The sequence below is a fragment of the Festucalex cinctus genome, chromosome 20, assembly GCF_051991245.1.
Source record: "Festucalex cinctus isolate MCC-2025b chromosome 20, RoL_Fcin_1.0, whole genome shotgun sequence".
Classification (NCBI taxonomy): Eukaryota; Metazoa; Chordata; class Actinopteri; order Syngnathiformes; family Syngnathidae; genus Festucalex; species Festucalex cinctus.
In genome coordinates this window covers 5,055,029-5,078,600 of record NC_135430.1, presented here as the reverse complement: position 1 = coordinate 5,078,600, position 23,572 = coordinate 5,055,029, and the positions used below count along the sequence as shown (strand labels likewise).

At 37.2% G+C, this 23,572-nt stretch overlaps 1 protein-coding gene and 1 long non-coding RNA gene across 2 annotated transcripts; one reads left to right on the top strand and one right to left on the bottom strand.

Annotated features, from left to right (window-relative positions):
* Nucleotides 1-533: 533 nt before the first annotated feature.
* On the bottom strand, nt 534-21,581 carry phex (phosphate regulating endopeptidase homolog, X-linked). Its single transcript, XM_077509454.1, has 22 exons — nt 21,442-21,581; nt 17,256-17,312; nt 17,006-17,167; nt 16,819-16,902; nt 15,178-15,404; nt 13,340-13,408; nt 12,577-12,693; nt 12,384-12,467; nt 10,457-10,599; nt 10,283-10,376; nt 8,005-8,133; nt 6,343-6,444; nt 6,159-6,236; nt 5,969-6,072; nt 5,828-5,886; nt 4,763-4,817; nt 4,599-4,666; nt 4,396-4,526; nt 2,969-3,034; nt 2,796-2,900; nt 2,641-2,717; nt 534-1,545 (listed from the first exon to the last, which is right to left on the bottom strand). The coding sequence occupies exons 1-22, from the start codon at nt 21,569-21,571 to the stop codon at nt 1,443-1,445; spliced, it is 2,244 nt and encodes a 747-aa protein (XP_077365580.1). The 5' UTR covers nt 21,572-21,581; the 3' UTR covers nt 534-1,442.
* Nucleotides 5,986-9,225, top strand: LOC144009638 (uncharacterized). The gene is made up of 3 exons (XR_013281000.1): nt 5,986-6,460; nt 8,033-8,152; nt 8,245-9,225. It is a non-coding gene; the product is annotated as an uncharacterized LOC144009638 (long non-coding RNA).
* Nucleotides 21,582-23,572: the final 1,991 nt, after the last annotated feature.

Below are 23,572 nucleotides of genomic sequence, written 5' to 3'. Positions count from 1 at the left end.
GAGTGAATGAGTTAATGAGCGGCAAGTCGAGCGGCAAGTCGAGCGCCTTTCACTCCGCCTTCTTGTTTGTTTGTTTTTTTCTCTTAGCCTTTCAGACAAACCATGCGACTTCACACATTCAGATTATTAGGTGTCAACGAACATTTTATTTAGACTCACTCAGAATTAGCGCTGCCAGGGTTACCACAGATACGAGGTCATTAATGGCGCCCGCCCGCCGGCCGGCCTGCCACTCAAGCAGCACGCAATCACATTCAGGATGACCCTGATAAGGCGGGTAACACAATGAGTTGCCATGACATAAATCAATATCAATCAATAACCTCACACACAATAACAAACCAAGGTTGAAATGAACGCAAAGAGAAACAAACGTACGTCGTGTGTTGCTAGGCAAAATTGGAGATTTGGTTGCAACTACGACTTGAGGAGGATATTGACGAAATAATTCTTCCCCACGAAAGGCCGCGGAGCCGATTGCCATGGCAACACCTGGACGGCAGCTTCAGCTGCTTACAAAACGGCACGACATATTAAAAGTTACAAAATGACATTTATTTTTGGCATTTCAAATGGAGAATAAATACGCAAAATTCTCATTTTAACCCCCGACGATTTGTGTAATATATTCAAGTGTAATACAGTACAAGTAATAGAAATTTAATATCACAGTAATTATAACATTATTGTGAATAAGACTTGTGTACTTTAGTAATCACTTAACTCTTTTACTGCCAAAAACGTTTACTAACGATTGGTAAAACCCCAACGTACGCCGCCATAAAAAATAATTGACGTCAACTACGTTTTTCTTTTTAAAATCAATGAGAAGTGCAATGTCTCATGGAGAGCTGCCTGGTCATAGGTTTGTGGAGTCAAAAACACCCGCGAACTATGGCCAGCACATGGAAGCATTGTATCTATTTTCAATGGGCTCAAGGTGTATGAGATGTATAAGGTAGAAAAATAGAGAGTTAGAGTTAAAATGCTCAAAATCGGCTGGCACTGTCACAGTTGTTGTTTTCTTTGTTTTTTGTTTTTTGTATAACGTGTGGCGGTAAAAGAGTTAGAAAGAGTGATTATTAAACATGAATGCACATTTCTTTTGATTGTGAGATACTTCTTAAATCCAGTTGATCAATTATGATTCCTTTGACCCACAATGATGGGTAAAAAAAACCAAGAAAAATTGCTTCCAACGTGATGGCTACATTTAAAAAAAAAAAAAATCAAATAAGTTGCTCATCTTGTTGTCGCTATGATGATACACATAGAAAAAAAAAATCCAAAAAGCGATATCTTGTCATTTGGTGCAGCAACAGGAATAATCATCATCATCAATTCAAATCTGTCCAAGGTTCTGCTGCTCAAAGTTTGGCTAGCAGCAGAAGCGGCGGCTACCTGATGGATGGGGCGGGGCCGCTCAGGCTGAGGTCAAAAGGTCACCACACCCGGCAAGACTGCGCGCCGCGGTTCATCACTGACGAGTTGGGGCAGCTGAAGACCTTGCTGAACTCGGGGAAATTGCTCATCGCGCCGATCACCCTGTAAAGAGTGGGGGCAAAAGAAATATATAATAATAAATCAGATTCATGTTTGATGGCAAAATGTGGAAGCTCACAGCTAACTGTCATCTTGTTTACATCCAGAAAACTAAAAGTGGTGAGTAATTAAAAAAAAAAAAAAAAAAAAAAAAAAAAAAAAAACTATGTTGGTGTGAGTTGAGGAGCTTCATGTTGACAAAAATATGAATGACATTCCTTAGTTGAAGTTACGTGAATTCTTTGCGCGTGTGCAAAAGGTGGGACCGACAGCCGAAGAGTGGTGTGTAATACTGCAAATTTTGGTATTGATCTGATACCAAGTAAATATGGAGCCAGTATCGCCGATACCGTAATTTTTTTAAAATCATACAGAATTTAAACAAAAAAAATGAAGGAAGCTGTATCATTGAATTGCTTCTTCTCAATCAACTTTCAACCTTTTAAGTTTTTTTTTGTTTTTTTTTTAAGGACAAAATTGGGACAAAGTTAATTAATAAATACCAAATACATGAGCAACCCCCCAGAAATATTCCAATTCTGAAAAAAAAATTTAACGTTCTTAAAGTGCACAAAGTGATCATAGGAAAAGAAATATAAAAAAATGACTATCATAAACTGTTCAGAAACTACAAATACAAAAATGGACTAAAAATGCTGCCTTCAACACTTCTTTGTCAACCTAAACAAACAAAGATGTTCAAAGATGATCATGCAACAACAGATATAAAACATTAAAAAACATACCAACAAAAATATTTTTCAAGTACAATCCTGGATGTATTCATGCAATCTACCACAAAGATGAGCTATAAAGTCACATGATGGTACACACTGGAAACACATGACCGTGACATGCCCGTTTATCTGTTTGACCAAACTTCAGCAGTGCATAAAAACAGCCAAACTGAAACGAAACTACTAGATTGATATTTTAGTGCCAGTATTGATCCGATATCGCTATTGACTTGGTATCGGCAATATCGATATTGAAATTGTATCGATGTTGATTTCGTATTGATAATATCGATATTTGGATCGATCCGCCTACCTATACAGCCAAATAAGCAGAAGACTGGCTAAAGTCCGCATTCCTCACCTGTACTTTGGAGGACTGTGCGCCCCGCTTTGCACTTGGTCCCGGGCGGCCTCGGGTCTGTACGAGTTACAACGGACCTGCGGGCGACACGGGAGCGGGCACGTCAGGGCCGCTGCCGCAACGGCGCCCCCCGGTGCAGAAGCAGTCGTCCTTACGTGCGAGTAGCTGAGGAAGAAGAGCTGGTTGTTGTCCAGTCCCACGCCGGGCAGAAGCGGCTCCTCGGCGCCACCTCGGTTCTCGTCCACCCAGCGCCGGTACGCCTGCCAGGGACAAAACAACCAATGGGAGCCGTTTCACCTCTGACACAACTACGCTCACTGGATCGTACCCTGAACGCTTGTCTCATTCCACCGTTGTCTGCGATGTTCTCCGCTAGCGTCCGCTTACCGCGAACCTGCGAAACACACACACGACAGCTGTCACAACACCGTTTCTGATGGTTAGCTGTTGCAACTAGCAATGGCAATTGTTAGCCTCTCTAACCACAACTCGATGCTGCGATTATCAATGTTAGCATGAGCTAATTGGTAGCATTAAACTAGCGCACATTCTAAAGGAAAACTTGTGTGGTTTGGTTTTATATCGCGGTACAAAATAAAATAAAGCACTTGTTAATTATCTGCCAAACTACGACGGCGTATTAAGGCCAAGTATAAATATTTGTTTTAGAGGGTGGGCAATATGCCGAGAAAAAAAAAAAAAGTCACAAATTTACGAGAAAAAAAAAATGGTAAATTTGTGTCTTTAGAAAGTGGCAAATTTGCCACTTTCTAAAGTGGCAAAGTTGCGAGTTTAAAGAGGCAGATTTGCGAGAAAAAAAACTCGTAAATTTGTGACTTCCTAAAGTCAACTCAAGTCAAGCGAGTTTAAAGTGGCAGATTTGCGAGAAAAGAAACTCATAAATTTGGGGCTTTCGAAAGTGGCACATTTGCGAGAAAAAATTTGTAAATTTACCACTTTTGAAAGTGGCAAATTTGCAAACTTTAAAGTGGCAGATTTGGGAGAAAAAAAAAAAATCATAAATTTGCAATTTCCGAATGGCAAAATTGCGAGGGAAAATGTTTTGTAAATTTGCAACTTTATAAAGTGGCAAAATTACAATAAAAAAAAAAAATTTGTGTAAATTTGTGAGTTTATAAAGTGTCAATTTTGCCACTTTCAAAAGTGGTAAATTTAAGAGAAAAACACTACTTGTAAATTTGAAACTTTCAAAAGTGGCAAATATGCGACTTTTAAAAATGGCAAATGTGCGAGTTTAAAGTGGCAGATAGGCGAGAGAAAAAAAAAAAACAACATAAATGTGCGACTTTAAAAAGTGGCAAATTTGTGAGTTAAAGTGGTAGATTTGCGAGAAATTTGTTTTGTAAATTTTTGAAAGTGGCAAATTTGCGAGAAAAAAAAATCGTAAATTTGCGACTTTCGAAAGTGGCAAATTTGCGAGTTTTTTTCTCTGAATACTGCCCCGTCCTCTAAAAAAATATTTATATGTGGCCCAAATACATCATAGCCAAGCTGCTACATGTTGTAAAGCAAAAAAATTAAAAAATTTAAAAAAAATTTTTTTTAAAAAGACCAAGTGACTGAAAAAATCTTAAGTCTGGTTACTCTGGTTGATTTGGGGAGCCCCTGGTGGCAAATTAGAGCATTATAGAAGGATTGTGGCACTGTTTGTACTTCTTACATGTCGTATATAAATTCTACCAATTTCAGAGAAGAACTAAAAACCAAAAAAGGGCATTTGTGGGTGAGGTTTACATTTAACCCCGCCTCCTCCCAGTAGTAGTCGTTGTACTGCTCCACCATGCACTGCGTCTTGTCGGTGAAGGCCGTCACCGACGAGTTGCTCCACCACTGGTCCAGGTTGCCCTCCTTGTCATACTTGCGTCCTATTTTGCAAAAGATCATTTAGAAAAAAAACTCGACAAAAACAAGACATATTGTGAATATTTGCCGTCCACCGTTGCTGTCGAAGCCGTGCGTCAGCTCGTGGCCGACGATCACGCCGATGGCGCCGTAACTCAAAGACCTGCAAGAGTGCCAGACAATGGACGGGGGTCGGTCGAGCTTGTCCATTGATGACCTCTAGTGGCCATGACCGAACGTGAGGTCCATTTTATCTCACCTGGGATATTCTTTCCCCCAGAAGAAAGGTTTCTGCAGCTCGCCGGCAGGGAACCCTGACAAGGAAATGTTCTCCTCCGTCATTCTGACAGCAGTTTCACGTTATTTTCACGCTTCTTTCATTCATTTTTAGTTTAAAAAAAATGTGTATTACTTGTGCGCAACATTTAAAAAAACAGCATGGGAGGGAGCGGCATCATCTTTTGGTGCTTTTCTATTGGCTGCTGCAAGATGACGTCACTTCTGTGTGATGAGACGCTTTCAAACGTCCTCGTTCCGGTTTTATTTTGTAATTGCCCCGTATCATCAAAATTTGGTTGGAATTTTGAAAAGTATGCACGTGAGAAAAACTGGTCATATCATTACAGTTGACCCAAAAGCTGTCATTACAAATTTCATTCATGGTAACAAATCTCGAGCCTTCGGGATCAATCTTATTCTCCTATTTGGCAAATTTGATTTGTATAAAATGAGAAAAATAAATAAATACAATAGAATTTCCAAATTTTCATATATTTCTGGTGGAATTTGATTTGTATATTAATTCCTTGAAGTAGTTGACCGAAATTGTTTTTTTTTTTTTTTTTGTGCCTTCGGGTATTTTCTTTATCTTAATTAATTAATTATATTTATTTATTTATTTATTTTTTGTGGAATTGTTGATTTTTTTTTTTTATTCAATACCGTGGATATTAATAAGATGGAAACTTTGGGAGAAAAAAAAAAAGGCGTCCTTGTTCCGGTTAATATTAAAATAAATGTAAATAAATAATAATAATAAATAAATCCCATTTAAAATCATGCATTAATTTAATTGCCAAAGACAAAAACAAAGGACATTTTTGCTATCATTATAGGTATAGTTAATTTTGCAAACATAAAATGCAGTTTCAGTTAGTTTTCGTTTTGTTTTTTTCGTTTATTTTGTTTTATTTCGTGAACGAAATTGTTTTTCGAATTTTAGTTTTTTCCTTTGTTTTGGGTCCTGACGCAAGAGTAGGTTAGCCTTCATTCAAGCTAGCTTTTGTCTCCGGTTTGGTTGGAGAATCGACGAAGTCAATCTTACGGATCTGGTTGGTGGAGGAGCTGTAGAAGGCGTTGACCGTGGTTGGATTGGTGAACCACCTGCAAAAAAAAAAAGAAATAAAATAAAATAAAACCACATGAGAACGCCATTTTGGTTCCATTTCCGGAAGCTGGCGCTCACTCTGTGCGCGGGACTTTCTTGCGCAGCCAGGCCACGTCGGCCTGAGCGATGAACTTGAGCGTCTGCAGAACGTTGCCGTAGTAATCGCTCTCGTTGAACTCCAGCTGGGACAAAAAAAAAAACAAAAACAAGGATCGGACGTCAAATCGTTTGGGTTTTTTTCCCCGCAATCGGTCGTCGTCATGCCAACCTCCTTCAAGTCGTCGTTGAGGTAGCTGTCGTTGCGAATGAACTCGGGGTAGCCCACTTTGGCCAGGACGGCGTGCGCCTGAAGGGATGACGGGGCCGGACAACCGAATGAAAACGGAAGGAAAGTTGGAGGGAGAAGCTTTCTTTTCTTCGTTTTTTTTTTTTCCCTCGGCATCAAGCGTCACCTTTTCGACGGCTCTCGTCTTGGTCGCCTCGTCCATCCAGTCGTTCTCTTTCTGCAGCATGTCCACGAACGCCCAGCGAACGCCGTCAATGAGCTCGTCCATCTGACGAGATCACATGGTAAGGTCTGCTTTCGCCACTGATCTCTATTATATTAGATAGCCGACAGGCCAAGACTTTTCAGGCCGCCATATTGCTCCTCCCAAGAAACGTTTCTCGCCATCAGGGTTATTATAGTTTGGTAATTTTTCATCTTAGTTAGTTTTTATGTCGTTTTGAGTTTTGTTTCTTAAATTGAGTTAGTTTTAATTAGCTTCCAGGGTGGTTCTGTCCGTTTTTATTAGTTTTAGTTATTTAATAAATGCTTCATTTTAGTTAGTTTCAGCGTTAGTTTTTAAAAATGTGTATTACTTGTGCGCAATATTTCAAAAATAGCATGGGAGCGACGTCATCTGAAGGTTTTTCAATTTAGTTAGGTTATTAGTTTTAGTTCTTTAATAAATGCTTTGTTCTAGTTTAGTTTTAGTTAGTTTCAGTATGTTTTAGTTTTGTTTTGTTTTTTTTGTTGTTTTTTTAAAGTGTAAAAAAAAAACACCACAAGAGTGAGGTCATCTTTTGGTGCTTTTCTATTGGCTGCTGCTAGATGACGTCACTTCTGTGTGACACACTTTCAAAAGTCATTTTTCTGGCTAATATCAAAATAAATCTATTAAAAATCACATTTAAAATCATCCCCAAAGGCTCATGGATTAAATTAATTCGTAAAGATGAAAACAAAGGACATTTTTGCTTTAATTCATTTTAGTAATTATAGTTAGTTTTTGTCAATATAAAAATGTAGTTTCAGTTCGTTTTCGTTTTTTTTTTTTTTTTTAAAGCATTTTCGTTTTTATTTTATTTCAGTAACAAAGTTTTTTTTTTTTAATGTAGTCAGTTCTTAGGGTGGTTCTATTAGTTTTTTTTAAATTAGTTTTAGTTATGTAATAAATGCTTAGTTTTAGTTAGTTTCAGTAATTTAGTTTTTTTTTTAAATGTGTATTATTTGTGCGCAATATTTAAAAAAAAAAACAGCGTTGTCATCTTTTGGTGTTTTTCTATTGGCTGCTGCTCGATGACATCACTTCCGTGTGACACACTTTCAAACGTCCTTATTCCGGCAGTTACTATCAAAATAAATCGACTTCAAATCACATTTCAAATCATCCCCAAAGGCTCATGGATTAAATTAATTACCAAAGACTAAAACGAAGAACATTTTTGCTATTTATTATAGTTAGTTTTGTCAACATAAAATGTGGTTTCAGTTGGTTTCCATTTTTTAAAAAGCCTTTTCGTTTTGATTTTATCACATTAACGAAATTAATTTTTTAATTTTAGTTTTTTCGTTAGTTTTAGTTAACTAAAATAACCTTGCTCGGCATCCAATCCGAGTCATTTACAGTATCCAAATTGGACAACATTTGAGACACTAAATAGAAACAGCATGTTTTATGGTGATTTACGGGACTTTTTATGGTCTTATGGTAGAAGAAAAGTCCACGCAAGGATGCAACCGTCACATCCTTTCAAGGACACGTCACTCATGTTATGTCACATGTCACAAGGTTACGTCCTTGCAAGATGCTTCTATCAACAACTAATATCCAAAAAACACAAACACCCACCATGTGTTTCTTGTCCTCCTGAAAGTAGTTGTCGACAAAGAGGCGGCCCGTGGCGTACGTGAGCGAGTTCTCGATGTAGTTGATGCACTTGTCCCAACGCGGCGTCAAGGAAGTGGTTCCCGTGGTTACCTGCCCAACGCAAAACCAGGTACGCTCAGAACCATCATCGTTATTATTGTGCTTGCAGTTTCATTTTCCTCCCACTGCTGGCTGAATCAGTGCCTTCCTTCCTTTCTTTAGTTTTTCTCTGGTCTCTTGAGATCTCCCTCATCTGTTGGAATTTAGAGGTTTGCGGGGTTGGTGAAACATTCTGGTTTGTAACTGTGGGTTGCAGGTGGTGTCAGGTTGGTGCTGGATTTCACTTTGCTTCATCTTTCTTTCCTTTGATCTTTCCTCTGGTCTCCTGACCTTCTGTACTTCATGACTCTGGCGAGACTTTGAAGTATCCGGTTATGGCAGTGCTTCTCAATTATTTTCTGTCATGCCCCCCTTAGTAAGAAGAAAACATCTCGCGCCCCCACCACCCCCACGTGACTATAAATACTGTCATTTGTTTATAAAATTGTTGCAAGCACACCTCTGCATAACACTGTATCCATATTAACGTATAAGAGAATAAAAAAAGGAAGAAATATGGACCAACTTACAACAAAAGAATAATGGCAAATGGCACTTCATTTATATCACGCTTTTCCACCTTTCAGGCCCTCAAAGCGCTTTACATTTTTGACTACCCATTCACCTACTGATGACGCAGCATCAGGAGCAATTGGGGGTTCAGTATCTTGCTCAAGGATACTTCGACGTGGTCACAATGGCCTAGGATCGAACCCACAACCTCTGAGTTGGGAGACGACCACCATACATACCACTGATCAACGCCGCCTCCAGCGAATAGCTTTATTAACTCTAACAGAAAAGATTTAAAGTGCATCTGAAATTCAAAAATAAAATTAAATCCTTTTTGACTGACCACATCAAACCATATGATACGGAAAAATAAAATTACATAAAATTAGGGCTGTCAAAGTTAAACCGTTAATAGATTCATTAATCACAGAACAATGTCCCATTAATCACGTATTAACGCATATTAATCGCACTATTTTTTTTGACCGCACTTGAGCCTTGAACGTAACCGCGGATGGTTACATTGGAGGCTGCGCAGGTCAGTGATTAGGTCAATGCACGGCATTTCCTACGCCTGTTCTTCCAAAATGAGCGGGGTGACTCCAGTTGGTGTTATGGTAGTGATTCATTTCATGCGCTAACCTTGAGCGCCCTCTTGTGACCTGGGGAAGCAACTGTGAAGAGTGAAAATAAATGGCCGCGAGCACATTGCCACAGAGTCGTTCGTCTCAGTCGTGGGTATTAACATAGCCCGCACATCCAGCTACCAACACAGTTGGTGTGCTCGGTGGTAAATTTCGCTTTAATAAACACCCCGTCGGGACTTTAGATAAAACAAAAGTAATTTGCGTTAAATGAATTAATAATTGCTGAATTGCACCCAATTGATATGATGCAATACAAGCATGCATGCAATTGCGTACATGCATTTAATCAATGTTTGCAAATGACATTCAGATAATAAAATGCGTTAATGTCAAAATATTATGGTATTTTGTATTTATTTTATATTACGCGAATACGCAAGTAATTTAGCTGATTAATCGTGATTAATCAAAATTAAAAAGTGTGATTAATCAGATTAAACATTTTAATCATTTGACAGCACTACATAAAATCAATAAATAATAATGCATTCAAACTGATCACGAACATTACCTCAGGAGCACAATATTAAAAAAAAAAAAAAAAAAAAAAAACTTTAACCTGCAAAACAAAAATATAAAATAATTTGTGCTGATTTATTTATTTTTTTTGCTGTGTGCAAAGCGCGCATGCTCTGTGCAACCAAAACCCCTACACCACCGAGCGAATGCTCCCTGCGCACACTCTGCCAATAATGAGAGCGCCACCGCCCCCTATTGTAGTGGAGGTGCAATTGCACTTTATTCTAGGACAGTCAAAAAAAAAAAAAAAAAAAAAAAAAAAAATGCATGTTCCCCGAGGTCAAACCCCCTTGATGGAGCCTCGCGCCCCCCTGGGGGGGCCCGCCCCCCTATTTGACAAGACTTTATTTGACAATAAAGTCAAGTCTAAGTCTAAGCACTGGGTTACGGTGAAGGATATGAGATTTTTAATTAGGTTTCAGGTGAATTAATGAGCACAAACTCACATGCACGCACACACACCCAGCGTTAACGGCACTCACCCTGGCATAGTCGAGGTATCTGTAGAGGAATCGGCGGCTGAGGGTGGTCAGCTTGGAAAAAACTAATCTCCACTGGACGTAGTTGGCCACCGTCCTGCATGAAGGCAGACGTTCATTTACGTGGCTTCATGTAAGCTCATATATAGTCACTCAAATGCGTGCGTGCACGCATACCTGGGGTCCGTGGCATTAATGAGCTTGACGAGGTCCCGGAAGTACTGCGGCGCTCGTACGATGACGGCTTCCGAGGAGGTGACAACGCGAGACGGGTCGCTGTCGGATTCCACCACGGACTTGACGAAGAACAACCAGTCCAGCTGCGCCATTCAAATCGCATCCACGTTTGAATATTGGAAAGACACGAGCAAGATAATCGAGCGAGATTATACACGTCAAAGTCATTTCCAGGATTTTTTTTTTTCTGGTCTGCCAGGATGGTAAAGACAAAATACAACAAAAATTTTGTTTCTCAAAACATAAATGGCAAACTGGTCATTTTGATCGCAATTTTGCTTGAGCTATTTATTGAAAAAACTAAGGCAAAAAATATATATATATATATATATATATATATATATATATATATATATATATATATATATATATATATATCCATCCATCCATCCATTTTCTTGACCACTTATTCCTCACAAGGGTCGCGGGGGCTGCTGGCGCCTATCTCAGCTGGCTCTGGGCAGTAGGCGGGGGACACCCTGGACTGGTTGCCAACCAATCGCAGGGCACACAGAGACGAACAACCATCCACACTCATACGCACACCTAGGGACAATTCGGAGCGCCCAATTAACCTGCCATGCATGTCTTTGGAATGTGGGAGGAGACCGGAGTACCCGGAGAAGACCCACGCAGGCACGGGGAGAACATGCAAACTCCACCCAGGAAGGTCCGAGCCTGAACTCGAACCGGAGACCTCAGAACTGGGAAGCGGACGTGCTAACCACTCGACTACCGTGCCGCCATATATATATATATATATATATATATATATATATATATATATATATATATATATATATATATATATATATATATATATATATATATATATATATATTTGGACTGATTTTGCAAGGCCCACAGAATATTGTTTTCTATTGGCATAAAAACATGGAACCTGCCAAAAGAACAATTAGTCTCTTATTTTTCATCAGGAAAAAATATATTTAGATCTGTTTGTACTGCTGCAATTAGCATTGGAATATAACTAAGTTTCATCAATATTCACATTCCTGGTAAAAACACGGGCATAATGAGCTTGTTGCAACAAGGCCCTGGCTGATCTCTTATACTCTGCTACCACCTCCAGGACATTTTGCGAAGTAAGTACCATTGCTTTAAGCCACCTCTTCATCTCAGAAGCTGCATCAAAGCCTTTTTATGCTCTTGCATTAAAAAAAAAAAAAAAGGGTAAATATGTACGTTTTTAGGAGTGAAGGACAAAGTATTTTTAAAAAAAAAGTGTTTATACATTGTGTTTGAATAAGTTGTGTTTGAATAAAAAAAATAACACTAAAAATGTGTTTTTCTGTGTAGATTCTCAATAATCAAGTAACTTCAATCAAATAGTTATCTGCAAAGTTTCAATCAAGGAAACTGGACTTTTTTTTTTTGTTGAATTTGTTGTAGATTGTTTTCCATCCTCCCGATTTTCTTAACCGCTTGCTCCTCACAAGGGTCGCGGGGGTGCTGGAGCCTATCCCAGCTGGCTTTGGGCAGTAGGCGGGGTACACCCTCAACTGGTTACCAGCCAATTGCAGGATTGTTCCGAAAAGAAAAAAAAAATGAACTGCTTAATCAGGCTAATGATTATAAAAACAAAAACAGATTCAGGAAAAAGACCCGAACAACTATAACCGGAAAAATGATGAAATTTCCAAAAAGAGAAAAAAAAAAAAGTGTAAAGAAGCCTGAAGTGATGCACATACAAAACAAAACTAAAACACAAAATCATAGCAAGACAAAACATTTTACAGGCTGTCAAGTGCAAGCCAATCAGCAACATGAAAAAAAAAAATCATTTCCAGGGGAAAAAAATAAATTATCAGAACTTTTGCCACTCAAGTTGAATGAGTGAACGTACCTGCGGTATGTGACGCTGCAGCCGGGACAGAGTGTATCGGTTGTACATGTTCTCGCTGGTGCGGTTCTCGTAGGGAATCACCATCTGTGGTGCGAGGAAGAAACAAGACAAAACAAAAAAAGGGGACACGTCTACATGTGCTTTGGTCCCAGTTTCACACCGTTTCTTCTAAAAAAAAAGGTGTATTTTTTACGTGAGCCAGTTTGGTCTCAAAGTCCAGCACTTTCTCCATCTGGACACGAGCTGCTTTCTGGGGAGCGCCCAGCATGACGGCCGTGTCCACCATCAAGCTCAGCAAGGCCGCGCGGTACTGCACACAAATACACCATAACATTATAGTGGATAGAAAAAGTCGACACACCCCTCTTCAAATGCTCGGTTTTGATTTAAAAGACAATAAAAAATAATAATAATAATAATAATAACACCTCAACTTTTTCCACTCATTTTCTCCCAAAAACGTATAAATACGTTCTATTTTAAATGTTATGTGTCCCAAAGATTTTTTTTTTTTTTAATGCTAGAGCATACAGAAAGAAGGCTTTGATGCAGTCTCTGAACTGCAGAAAACAAGTGAAACAATGGTAGTCATTACAAAAAACGGCCAGCAGAGTATAAGAGATCAATCAAGGCCATGCTGAAAAAAAAAAGCTCAATTAATTGATGAAGCTTAGCTATATTCTAATACTAATATTCTTTTTTTTTTTCTTGATAAAAGAAGAGACTTTAATCTTTCTTTTGGTAGGTTCCGTTTTTATAGCAATAGAACACAATATTCTGTGGGCCTTGCAAAATCAGTTCAAATCCAGTAAAAAGGGATTGCTTCAGTAAAAATGGCTGCGAGTGAATGAGTTAATGTGACCTATAACCTGTACAACTGTAGAAAAAATGAAAAGAGATATAGTTGCAAAAGTATGCACTCCCTTTTAGAACTGTTCTAGTATCCAGTAAGTCACCGTCTGTGCAGCGGAGGAGTTGGTGATGTAGTCCTCCCTCGACGGCAGACACAAGGAGGCCTGATCCAGCTGGATTAAAAAAAATAATAATAATGATAAACACGTGTTTACAAAAAAAAAAAAAAAAAAAAAAAAAGCAAAACAATATGTGGCTTGTTTGACCTTGACAGCCCATATCCATCACATTCAGATACCTCGCATGCTTGCTTTAATTTGGGGGAATGCAATTAACTTTTTATTTTGTGTAATTATCTGTTAGCCCATTCATATTAGAAAATGAATACACATTTGAAAGAGATACTGTTATGTTTAGGCTTTCTTGTTGAGTTTGTTTTCTGTTTGAAGTTGCCATGGTGACAGAGGGGCGGAGTCAACCACGGCGCACCTACTGTCACTTTGTAATCAGCAGGGGTTTAAAAGCCGGGTGTCGGCAGACAGGAGACATCGGGCTATTCCGCATTGCTCCCTTGCTTGCTGCCAACTCGACCACTCGTTCCTCGCCTTGCTACGTTTTGTTTTATGACTTATTCTCCTGTCCGCAGCGGTTTTGTCCACGCGCGCGTCCTTGGTTGTTCTTCGGCTCTTTTAGTTATTTTTAGACGCCTAGTAGTTTTCCCCCTTTTGTTATCTTGCTCGCGGCGGTTTAGTCCTCCTGCGCACTCTCGGTTGTTTGGTACTCATGCTGTATAGTTTTATTAGTTTCTACTTTGTACGTTGTTGCTTCCTTGGAACTTTTTTCCATGCGCCTTTTGTTAAATTAAAGTCTAGTTATTTGTCTCGGATTATCTGCTCTGGGATCCTTATTTGCACGCACGCACACATATATACTTAACAGATACATTTGTTTGCTGTCATAATCAGAGCTACTAAAACATAAATTTTTCCATTCCTGGATGAACAAATTGCAGATTATATGGCTATATTAAATATAAAAAAACGACCATACAAAGCAGGAACTTATTATCGCCACAGTATTTTATTTTATTGTTTACTCTATTGTTTAATACTTTAATACACAGTATTTTATTTTAATGCTTTAAAGCCACATGCCAATTGTTCTGTTTAAGCACACAGTATCGTTGTTTGTTCACTTCTAATAAAAGAGTGTATGTTGAAGTACATGGGATTTATTATTTATTTTCTATTTTTACCGTGGTATCGAAATGACATCGAGAATCGTGGAATTTCAATGGTACCGGCATCGACTACTAAATTTCTGGTATCGTGACATCCCTAGCTCACGATAACGATTATCTAACGGTATGACGATACCATGATTATCGATATAGGGTCAGGTAATAAATCCACAATAATATACAATAACACTAATCATATAATAATAATAATAATAATAATAAAATAAAAATAATAATTCATAATATAACAATACTCATCAAATACAAATATATATTATAATACATATATAAATGCAAATAAAAAATACTAAAACAACAAAAATTATAAAAATAAAACAAAATAAATAATAATAATAATAAAACAAAGCTGATGAGTCTTGTTCGCTTGAAGACTTGCGTCCAATTCCCCGCCACTCTTATGAGGCGCTCCCCCTAGTGGCTCGCCAAGTCATTGCTCAATAAGTCAACAATGGCGCCATTATAGTGGCTGTATATTAACTACTAACATTGCAATACTTGCATAAGTGTATCAATAATCTATCGGGAGACAAAGTATCACGATTTATCACGATATCGATACATCATCACACTCCTATTCAATTTCGTTGCACCTTGCAGTAGTAACAATTGTGATTGTACAATTTCCCACTCAATGACACGGATAACGCCAAAACATGACAACGATGAAGCGCGCGTCCACACCTTGATGACGTATTTGGAGGAGTTCTTGTCATCGGGGGAGACGAAAATCCGGACGAGGACGCTCTTGCTGTGCTGGTTCCTCAAGCGGGCCAGCGTCCTCAGGAGGTTCCAGTCCTGCTCCGACCAGCGGAAGTCGGCGCCCAGGCCGTCGCCCAGCACGGGCCAGCGGAAATCGGGCAGCTGAAGCGTCCTGAGCACAGGCTGGGCGTCCACTTCCTCCAGCAAACCTGCAAAGAGCGAGAAAACGGACGGCAAAGGCCAAAATGCTGTTTGAGAACAAAAATGGGTTAAATCCATTTTTTTTTCCCTCATTGTGAAGTTATGTACAGCAATAAAGACAACACCAACAAGCACCTTAATCACAGCCCTGACTCCCTCCTCCACATTAAGTATTCACCACAAGGACTTGAGAAAATATTTCTGTCATCATTTCCATCTTATTTTAGTATCTCTTCCGAACATTTGTGTATTTTTTTTACAATATTATTTCAGTTTGTCAAATAATTTTGTATTATTCTCTCCTGACATGTAATTTTTCTAAAATGTTTGTGTATTTTTAGTGAATATTTTTTTCCCCCTAAAATGTGCACAGATCCTGTATTTTTTTTCCAATTGCAATTAATATTTTTAGGTATTTTACATGATATCTGATTTTTTTTTTTTTTTATCTGTCTGTGTACTGTTTACTTTTTATAACATTGCTCATATTTTATTACACATTTTATTTTTTAAAAAACATTTCTTGCATTGTAATTTTTCTAATATTTTTATTTTCATAATTTTTTTTAATCTTTTTTTTAACTAGTTGGGCTATTTTTCTAATAGTTTTCTGTTTCACGTCCAATAAATTCTTTTCCTAACATTCCCCATCATTAATATTTTTAGGTATTTTTCATAATATCTCTTTTTTTTTTGCAATATTATCTGTTTGCTGTGTACATTTTGTAACATTACTCAGATTTTACTACACATTTAGGTATTTAAAAAAAAAAATAATTCTTGCATCGTAATTTTTCTAATATTTTATATAATTTTTTTAAATCAATTTTTGAAATACATGTGCTATTTTTCTAATAGTTGTAAGTTTCACGTCTAATATAATTTATTTTCCTAATATTTCCCATCATTAATATTTTTAGGTATTTTTCGTAATATCTGAATTTTTTTGCAGCATTTTCATATTATCTGTCTGTCTGCTGTGAACTTTTTGTAACATTACTTGTATTTTACTACACATTTTGGTATTTAAAAAAAAAACATTTCTTTCATTGTAATTTATTTAATATTTTTATTTTTATATAATTTTTAAAAATCATTTTTTTTAATAGTTGGTTTATTTTTCTAATAGTTTTCTGTTTCACGTTTAATATAATTTCTTTACCTAACATTTTCCATCTAATAATTTTGCTGTAATATTTATCAAATATTTTTTTGTAATTTTTTAATTCAATTCTAATATTTTTTTTATATTTTCTAATATTATTTAGTTTTGCCAAATATTCCAGTATTTTTTCTAGGGGTAAGAGTGAAAAACTCTTGACAGAGATGCTTTTGATGGAAAAAAAAAAAACAATCATGCATCAGAAGGTAATTGTAATTGTAGTTGTTGTTGAAGTCTGCACTTTTGAGAGTGCAACTCACTCTCGTTGATGCAGGAGCGGTAGAGAATCTTGGCCTTGGTCACCGCCTCCAGCTCGTCGGCTTCACTGGGCGCTTCCAGTAACTCTGAGGGGAGAAGAAGAAGGAGGAGAGGGGAAAAAAACAAAACAAAAACAAAAACATTCATGTCGCTGACTCATCAAATGTGATTTTGTCAGCTAACGAGTACCTTTGAGTCGCACGTCCACCTGCTGGCGAAGCCACGGGTAGATCCCGAACGAGGACGAGTCTTCGGGAATGGGATTGTTCTCCAGCCAACCGCCGCAGGAGAACGTGTAGAAGTCCTCGCAAGGGTCCACCGATTTGTCCATTTTACTCAGAAGAGCGCCAGCTACAGAGAAATAAAGTCAGATTGACTTTTTGTTATCGTGCACAAAATGAGGCTGCTCAAAATTTAGGGGGAAAAAAAATGTTCTCACCTGCCTCGATGCATTCCGGAGTCAAACAAAACTCCTGCTGCTTGCTTCTTTGGGAAACTGACAGGGATGAAAATTTTAAGGATGAAGACAACAACAAATGGTTGGGGGCATGCAGGTGTACCTAATATTGTGACCTGCATTTCTCAACACTTTCTATCATTTCCTGGCCAACGCGATTAGATTGTGAGCAGGAAAGGCCTCTTGGGGGGAATATATAAAAAAAAATAAAAAAAATAAAAAAGTCTCTTTGTGCTGACTTGTAGCGTCATAGGCTCCCGCCAGGGTTATTATAGTTTTGTAATTTTTCATTTGAGTTAGTTTTGATTTCGTTTTTATTTTTTTATTTTTTATTTTTTTTAATTCAGTTTGTTTTAATTCATTTTCAGGGTGGTTCTGTTAGTTTATGTTAGTTTTAGCTATTTAATAAATGCTTCATTTTATTTAGTTTCAGTATTAGTTTCATTTATTATTTTTTTTAAACTTTTTATTAGCAAGCAAACAAACAATGTATCTGCATAATGACAAAAACAGACAAGAACATCCCTTGACCAAATTTATGAAGCGTGTACATTCTCAAGAAAAAGAAAATAATAATAATAATAATAATAATGACAAAAACAGACAGGAACATCACTTGAACACTTAAAGAAATTTGTACATTCTCAAGACAAAGAAAAAAATAATAAATAATAATAAATGGAAACAAAAATAAAATAAAAATAGGGGTCAGGTCATGTAATACAATAAAGATTTGTGGGTCCATTACATCTCAGAATGTCATTTAATGTCCTCAAAGATTTTTATTTTATTTTATTTTTTAAATGTAAAATGTAATGTGTACTACTTGTGCACAATATTTAAAATAAGCAACATGGGAGCGATGTCATCTTTTGGTGCATTTCGATTGGCTGCTGCAAGATGACGTCACTTTTGTGTGACAAACTTTCAAACATTCTTATTCTGCCGGTTAATATCAAAATGAATCTACCGTACTTAAAATCAGATTTGAAATCATCCCCAAAGGCTCATGCATTCAATTCATTACCAAAGACTAAAACAAAGGACATTTTTGCTAACATAAAATGTAGTTTCAGTTAGTTTTCGTTTTTTAAAAAGCATTTTCAGTTTTATTTTATTTCGCTAAGCTAAGGAAATTGTTTTTTGAATTTTAGTTTTAGTTTTTTTGTTGATTTTAGTTGGTTTGGATTGGTTTATTACTTTTGAACATATAAACAAACACATTACAAGTGTAACAAAAAAAAGTTAAAATAAAATACAAAAATTTAAAGGAAGAAAGGAAAATGTGAAAATTTGTCAACAATAAATTCCATAATTTACATGTTCAAGGAGTAGGAAGAAGTACACGTACTAACTAAAATAACCTTGCCTACCGCGCAATGCGCCATTTTTGTCTTCTTTTTGGGATGTTGAAAGATGACAAATTGTGGGAAAATGTCATCCAGTTGTTTTTGGAGCTGACTGGCACTATGCTGCCCTCTGTTGGTTCGGAGCAGCAATGCGCAACTTTCCCAAAACGTTCTCTCTGCCTGGACTGGATTTGACTTGAGAGGCCGCCGATGCATTTCAGGTGGACAACTGACCTCGTTGACCTCTGACCAACCTCGACCCGGCCTGTTGTCGTCCACCAAGCGCCAACGCATAAAAACAAGTAAGAAGTGGAACACTTGGCATTCTTGCGTGCGGCGACACGCATGGCGGGAGACGAGAGGGTTTGTGCGTGGGCGTGCGGGCGCGTGATTGCGCCGCATCGCGTAATTACACTTCCGCGCCGCCGCAAGAATGCACGCACGCACACTTGAGCAGAACATCGACAGCCAAAAGTTGCTAAATATAACAAAATTGTTTGCGATGATGTGAATGTTACTCAATCTGCTTGTTTCAATGTCATCACGGTGGCAAATGTTTAAAAAAAAAAAAAAAAAAAAGTGAGCCACAACAGCATAAAAAAAAAGAATGTTGATAGTATATCATTAGAAATGTGAGGCCTCCCCAAAAAGGCATCATGTTTAACATGATGCCATATCATCACTGGCAGGCGGAAAGTCCACGTCCAAAAATGGTCCTTTTCCTGAATCCATATTCCTGGTCCGTCCCCACATCAATTGGTATTTTTATGCCTTTTAACTAGTGTTGTTCCGATACCGATACTGGTATCGGCAGAGGTGCCGATACTGCATTAAACCTGTGGTATCGGTGACTACTCACAAGTTACATGCCGATACCATTCATTCCAATGTTAATATAGGATTTTGGATCCAGAATCTTGTGTCTTGCTGGTGTACAACATTCACTGGTATGTGACATGTTCACTGCATGCCGATCTAAGATATCCTATTGGCCCTTTAATGCTCTGAACCAATGGCAGGACAGCTTTTTCATGTTGAGGAAAAAAACCCTAAAGTATTGAATGGTATCGGTATCGGCCGATACTGCAAAGCTGGGTATCGGTATCGGTAGCCAAAAAACGGTATCGGAACAACACTATTTTTAACCAATTAAAAGTGTGGAAAATCAATTCTATTAACTCTCCAAGCACCAAGGAGCATATTTTGGGAGATAAGTGAGAGAGGGAAAAAAAATAAAGGTGAAAATGCTTTTAAAAAAAATAAATAAATACTTTTGATGTTTACAAAACTAAAACTAACGATAATCATAGCAAAAATATCCTTGGTATTCGTCTTTTGTAATTAATTTAATGCATGAGCCTTTGGGGAAGATTTTAAATGTGATTTGAAGTAAAAAAATAAATAAATTTATATTAAAGTGATACTTAACTCATTGAGCCATTTTCAGCAGTCAAAAGTTCATATTTTGTTTATAATTAATGTGGTAACTTCATTATTTTTCATGCACAATGAATAGCTTTAAAAAGTAAAAAAAAAAGTAAAGTAAACCGAGAAAACAGGTGAGTCATGATTGGTCGTTACCTACTTCATCAGCACGGGTGATGTCATCATCAGTCGACAGCAAGTAGAAAAATAACTTTTAAAGCTATTCATTGTAACCGTACTTTCCGCACTATAAGGCGCACCGCATTATAAGGCGCACCTTCAATGAATGACATATTTCAAAACTTTTTCCATATATAAGGGGCTACAGTAGAGGCTGGGTTACGTTATGCATCCATTTGATGGTGCTGCGCTAAAGGGAATGTCAACAAAACAGATAGGTCAGTCAAACTTTATTAATAGATTACAAACCAGCTTTCTGACAACTCCATTCACTCCCAAAATGAATTAACAGCTGTTTTATTATTTTCTCTCAGGTAAAGTATTAGTATTACTACTGATCCAAGATGGCGGGATCTTCTGCGCATGCGCGTCACCGATCGTGCAGGGTCACCGATAGCGTCTTGACAGCGAGACCTGTTGCGGCTCAATATTGATCCATATATGGCGCACTGGATTATAAGGCGCATGGTCAGCTTTTGAAAAAATTGAAGGCTCTTAGGTGCGCCTTATAGTGTGGAAAATACGGTATATGGAAAAATAATGGAGTTATCAAATTCATTCTGGACAAAATATGAACTTTTTACTGCTGAAAAGTGTTCAATGAGTCAAGTATCCCTTTAATTGAATGCATGAGCATTTGGAAATGATTTTAAATTTATGTTGATATTAACCGGAAAAAGGACGTTTGAAAGTCGCACAGAAGTGACATCATCGAGCAGCAGCCAATAGAAAAGCACCAAAAGATGACGTTGTTCCCATGGTGATTTTTAAATATTGCGCACAAGTAATACACATCAAAATATGAAGCATTTATGAAATAACTAATCAAAACTAACAGCACCACCCTGAAAACTAATTAAAACTAACACTCAATTTACAAAACAAACTGAAATGAAAAATTCCAAAAGTATAACAACCCTGGTCGACACTAACTCGGACTCACCCAAGCAAACTGCGAGGCAGATATGCTAACCACTCCCCCCGCTGAACTGCCAATTTAACGCTTGAGCGCACCCCAGCAGCAGAATTCCACTCAAGCCCTCCTTTTGCATGTTTTTGCCATCCCAAGAGGCCTCCCCGAGCGAGCGAGGCCGAATCGTGCATGTGGCACGTGGACGTTTTTGAAACCTTAGAGCAACCACAAATAGGCTTTACAGCAGCCAACACCGGATTTAGTCTGCGAAGTCCACTTGGAATTGCGTGTGTGGACTCACCCACGATGAGCGCAAGCAGCAGGATCCCGCAGAGACACGCACACACAATCAACGCCGTCCTGTAGCGCCGGCTGTTGCCCCGCTCGGGTTTGACCCCGCCGCCGCCGCCACTTAAACGCTCTGCTTCCATGATTGACACAATAACCTGAAATCAACACAAAAACATATGAGGATGGTATAAATATGATGGCGAGAGGTCGCTCGTACCTTCTGGTCAGCTTTGGAGCGTCGCTCTGAAGAAGTGCCTCCAACTTGCGCCGGCTTCTTCAACTGCTCGCCCCTCCTGGAGTCACTCCTCCCTCAGTGTGTGTGTGTGTGTGTGTGTTTGCGTGTAAATGAGCAGAGGTCTTCATTCAAAGCTACAAAAAAAACTGCCACTAAAGGCGACACGTGCATCTGATTCATCTGCGTTGTTTTCACGGCTTAGGATGACAGTCAACATCACATTCATTCATTTGAAATATTTTTCATCATCTCAATATTATTTTTTTTAATACTGTATATCAACATGAAGAACGTTTCATAATATGTTTACATTTTCCATTTTTCCCAATATATTTTGTTTAGAAATATTTTTCATCAGCTCAAAATTTGTATTGTTTTTAAATATTTTAACAACATTTTAAAAACATTTCACAATGTTTACATTTTTCATTTTTCCTAATATATTTGTTTAGAAATATTTTTCAATCACGTCAAAATTGTAATTTTTAAAAATATTTTATCATTTTAAAAATGTTTCACAATGTTTACATTTTCTATTTTTCCTAATACATTTTGTTTAGAAATATTTTTCATCACCTCATAATTTTAATTTTTTTAATATTTTATCAACATTTTAAGAACGTTTCACAAGGTTTACATTTTCTATTTTTCCTAATACATTTTGTTTAGAAATATTTTTCATCACCTCAAATTTTTTTTTAAATATATTTTATCAACATTTTAAAAATGTTTCATATTTTTACATTTGCTGTTTTTCCTAATACATTTTGTTTAGAAATATTTTTTCTACATTTTATGTACGTCTCAAATGTTATTTTCCATTTTGTTAATATTGATGCATTATCTGAGTATTTCCTTCAATATTATGTTACTGTACTCCTGTTTTTTTTTATTTTGTCTTCTATTATTCACTTTTTTCCTAACATATATATTTTTTTGTTTTTCTGATCATTTTGAATAATTTTCCTAACACTCTTCTGTTAGATTTTTTTTTACGTTGTTTCCCACGTGAAAATTATTTTTCTTATTTGTAAGAATATTTTTTTTGTCAGAGTATTTCTGTCTTTTCAAATACTTTATTTTTTTACATCTTTTTTCCTAATGTTATAATAACGTCTATTATTATATATTATTATATATGGCGCCTGCAACACATTTTAAAGCTAGCAGACGACAAGGCGAAGGTTTCCCATGATTGGTCCACCCATGACCCCGCCTCCTTCCATCTCCTCATCCCGCATCCCACATGTGCTCATTAGGGTTTGGGGCGTCGGCCGCAGTCCTTTTATAGACTTCCTGTGTGGCCAAAAAGTCTTCATTCATCGTCAAGCACGAGCGAGCTCGGCGGCGGCATCGTCGCTTATCAATCTCACATGATAGTTGTTTTTTTTTTTTTTTAATCTCACATGATTGTGAAGCAACCGAGGCTTGATGAACGACTGCATGCTCACAATAAGTTCCAAACACAAAAACAAAACAAGATCCGGCGATGGCGAGTTAACTTCCTTCCAAAAACTGTAAATTAAACTTGATTAACGCTTGTGTCAAAGTTGTGTCTATTCAAGTTCATTCATCCAATTGTTGATGGAGGCCGACGATTTATCGCGCCAAAATTGTTCGAGAAAGTTCTGCAAAATTCAGATAGTTTAGATTTTATTTTTCATATAGGATTTTTCTAAATATTTTCCTCACAATTATTTCATTTCGTTAGACAAATTTATCTTGTGTTTGTATTTTTTTTAACATAATGGGTTTTTTTATTAATATATTTGTCATTTTTCTGCCTAACATTTTTGTATGTCATCAAACGTGTATTCATTTTCATATTTAGATTTCTTTTTCATAACGCTGTGTAATTATATATATATATATATATATATATATATATATAATTTTATTTTTATAT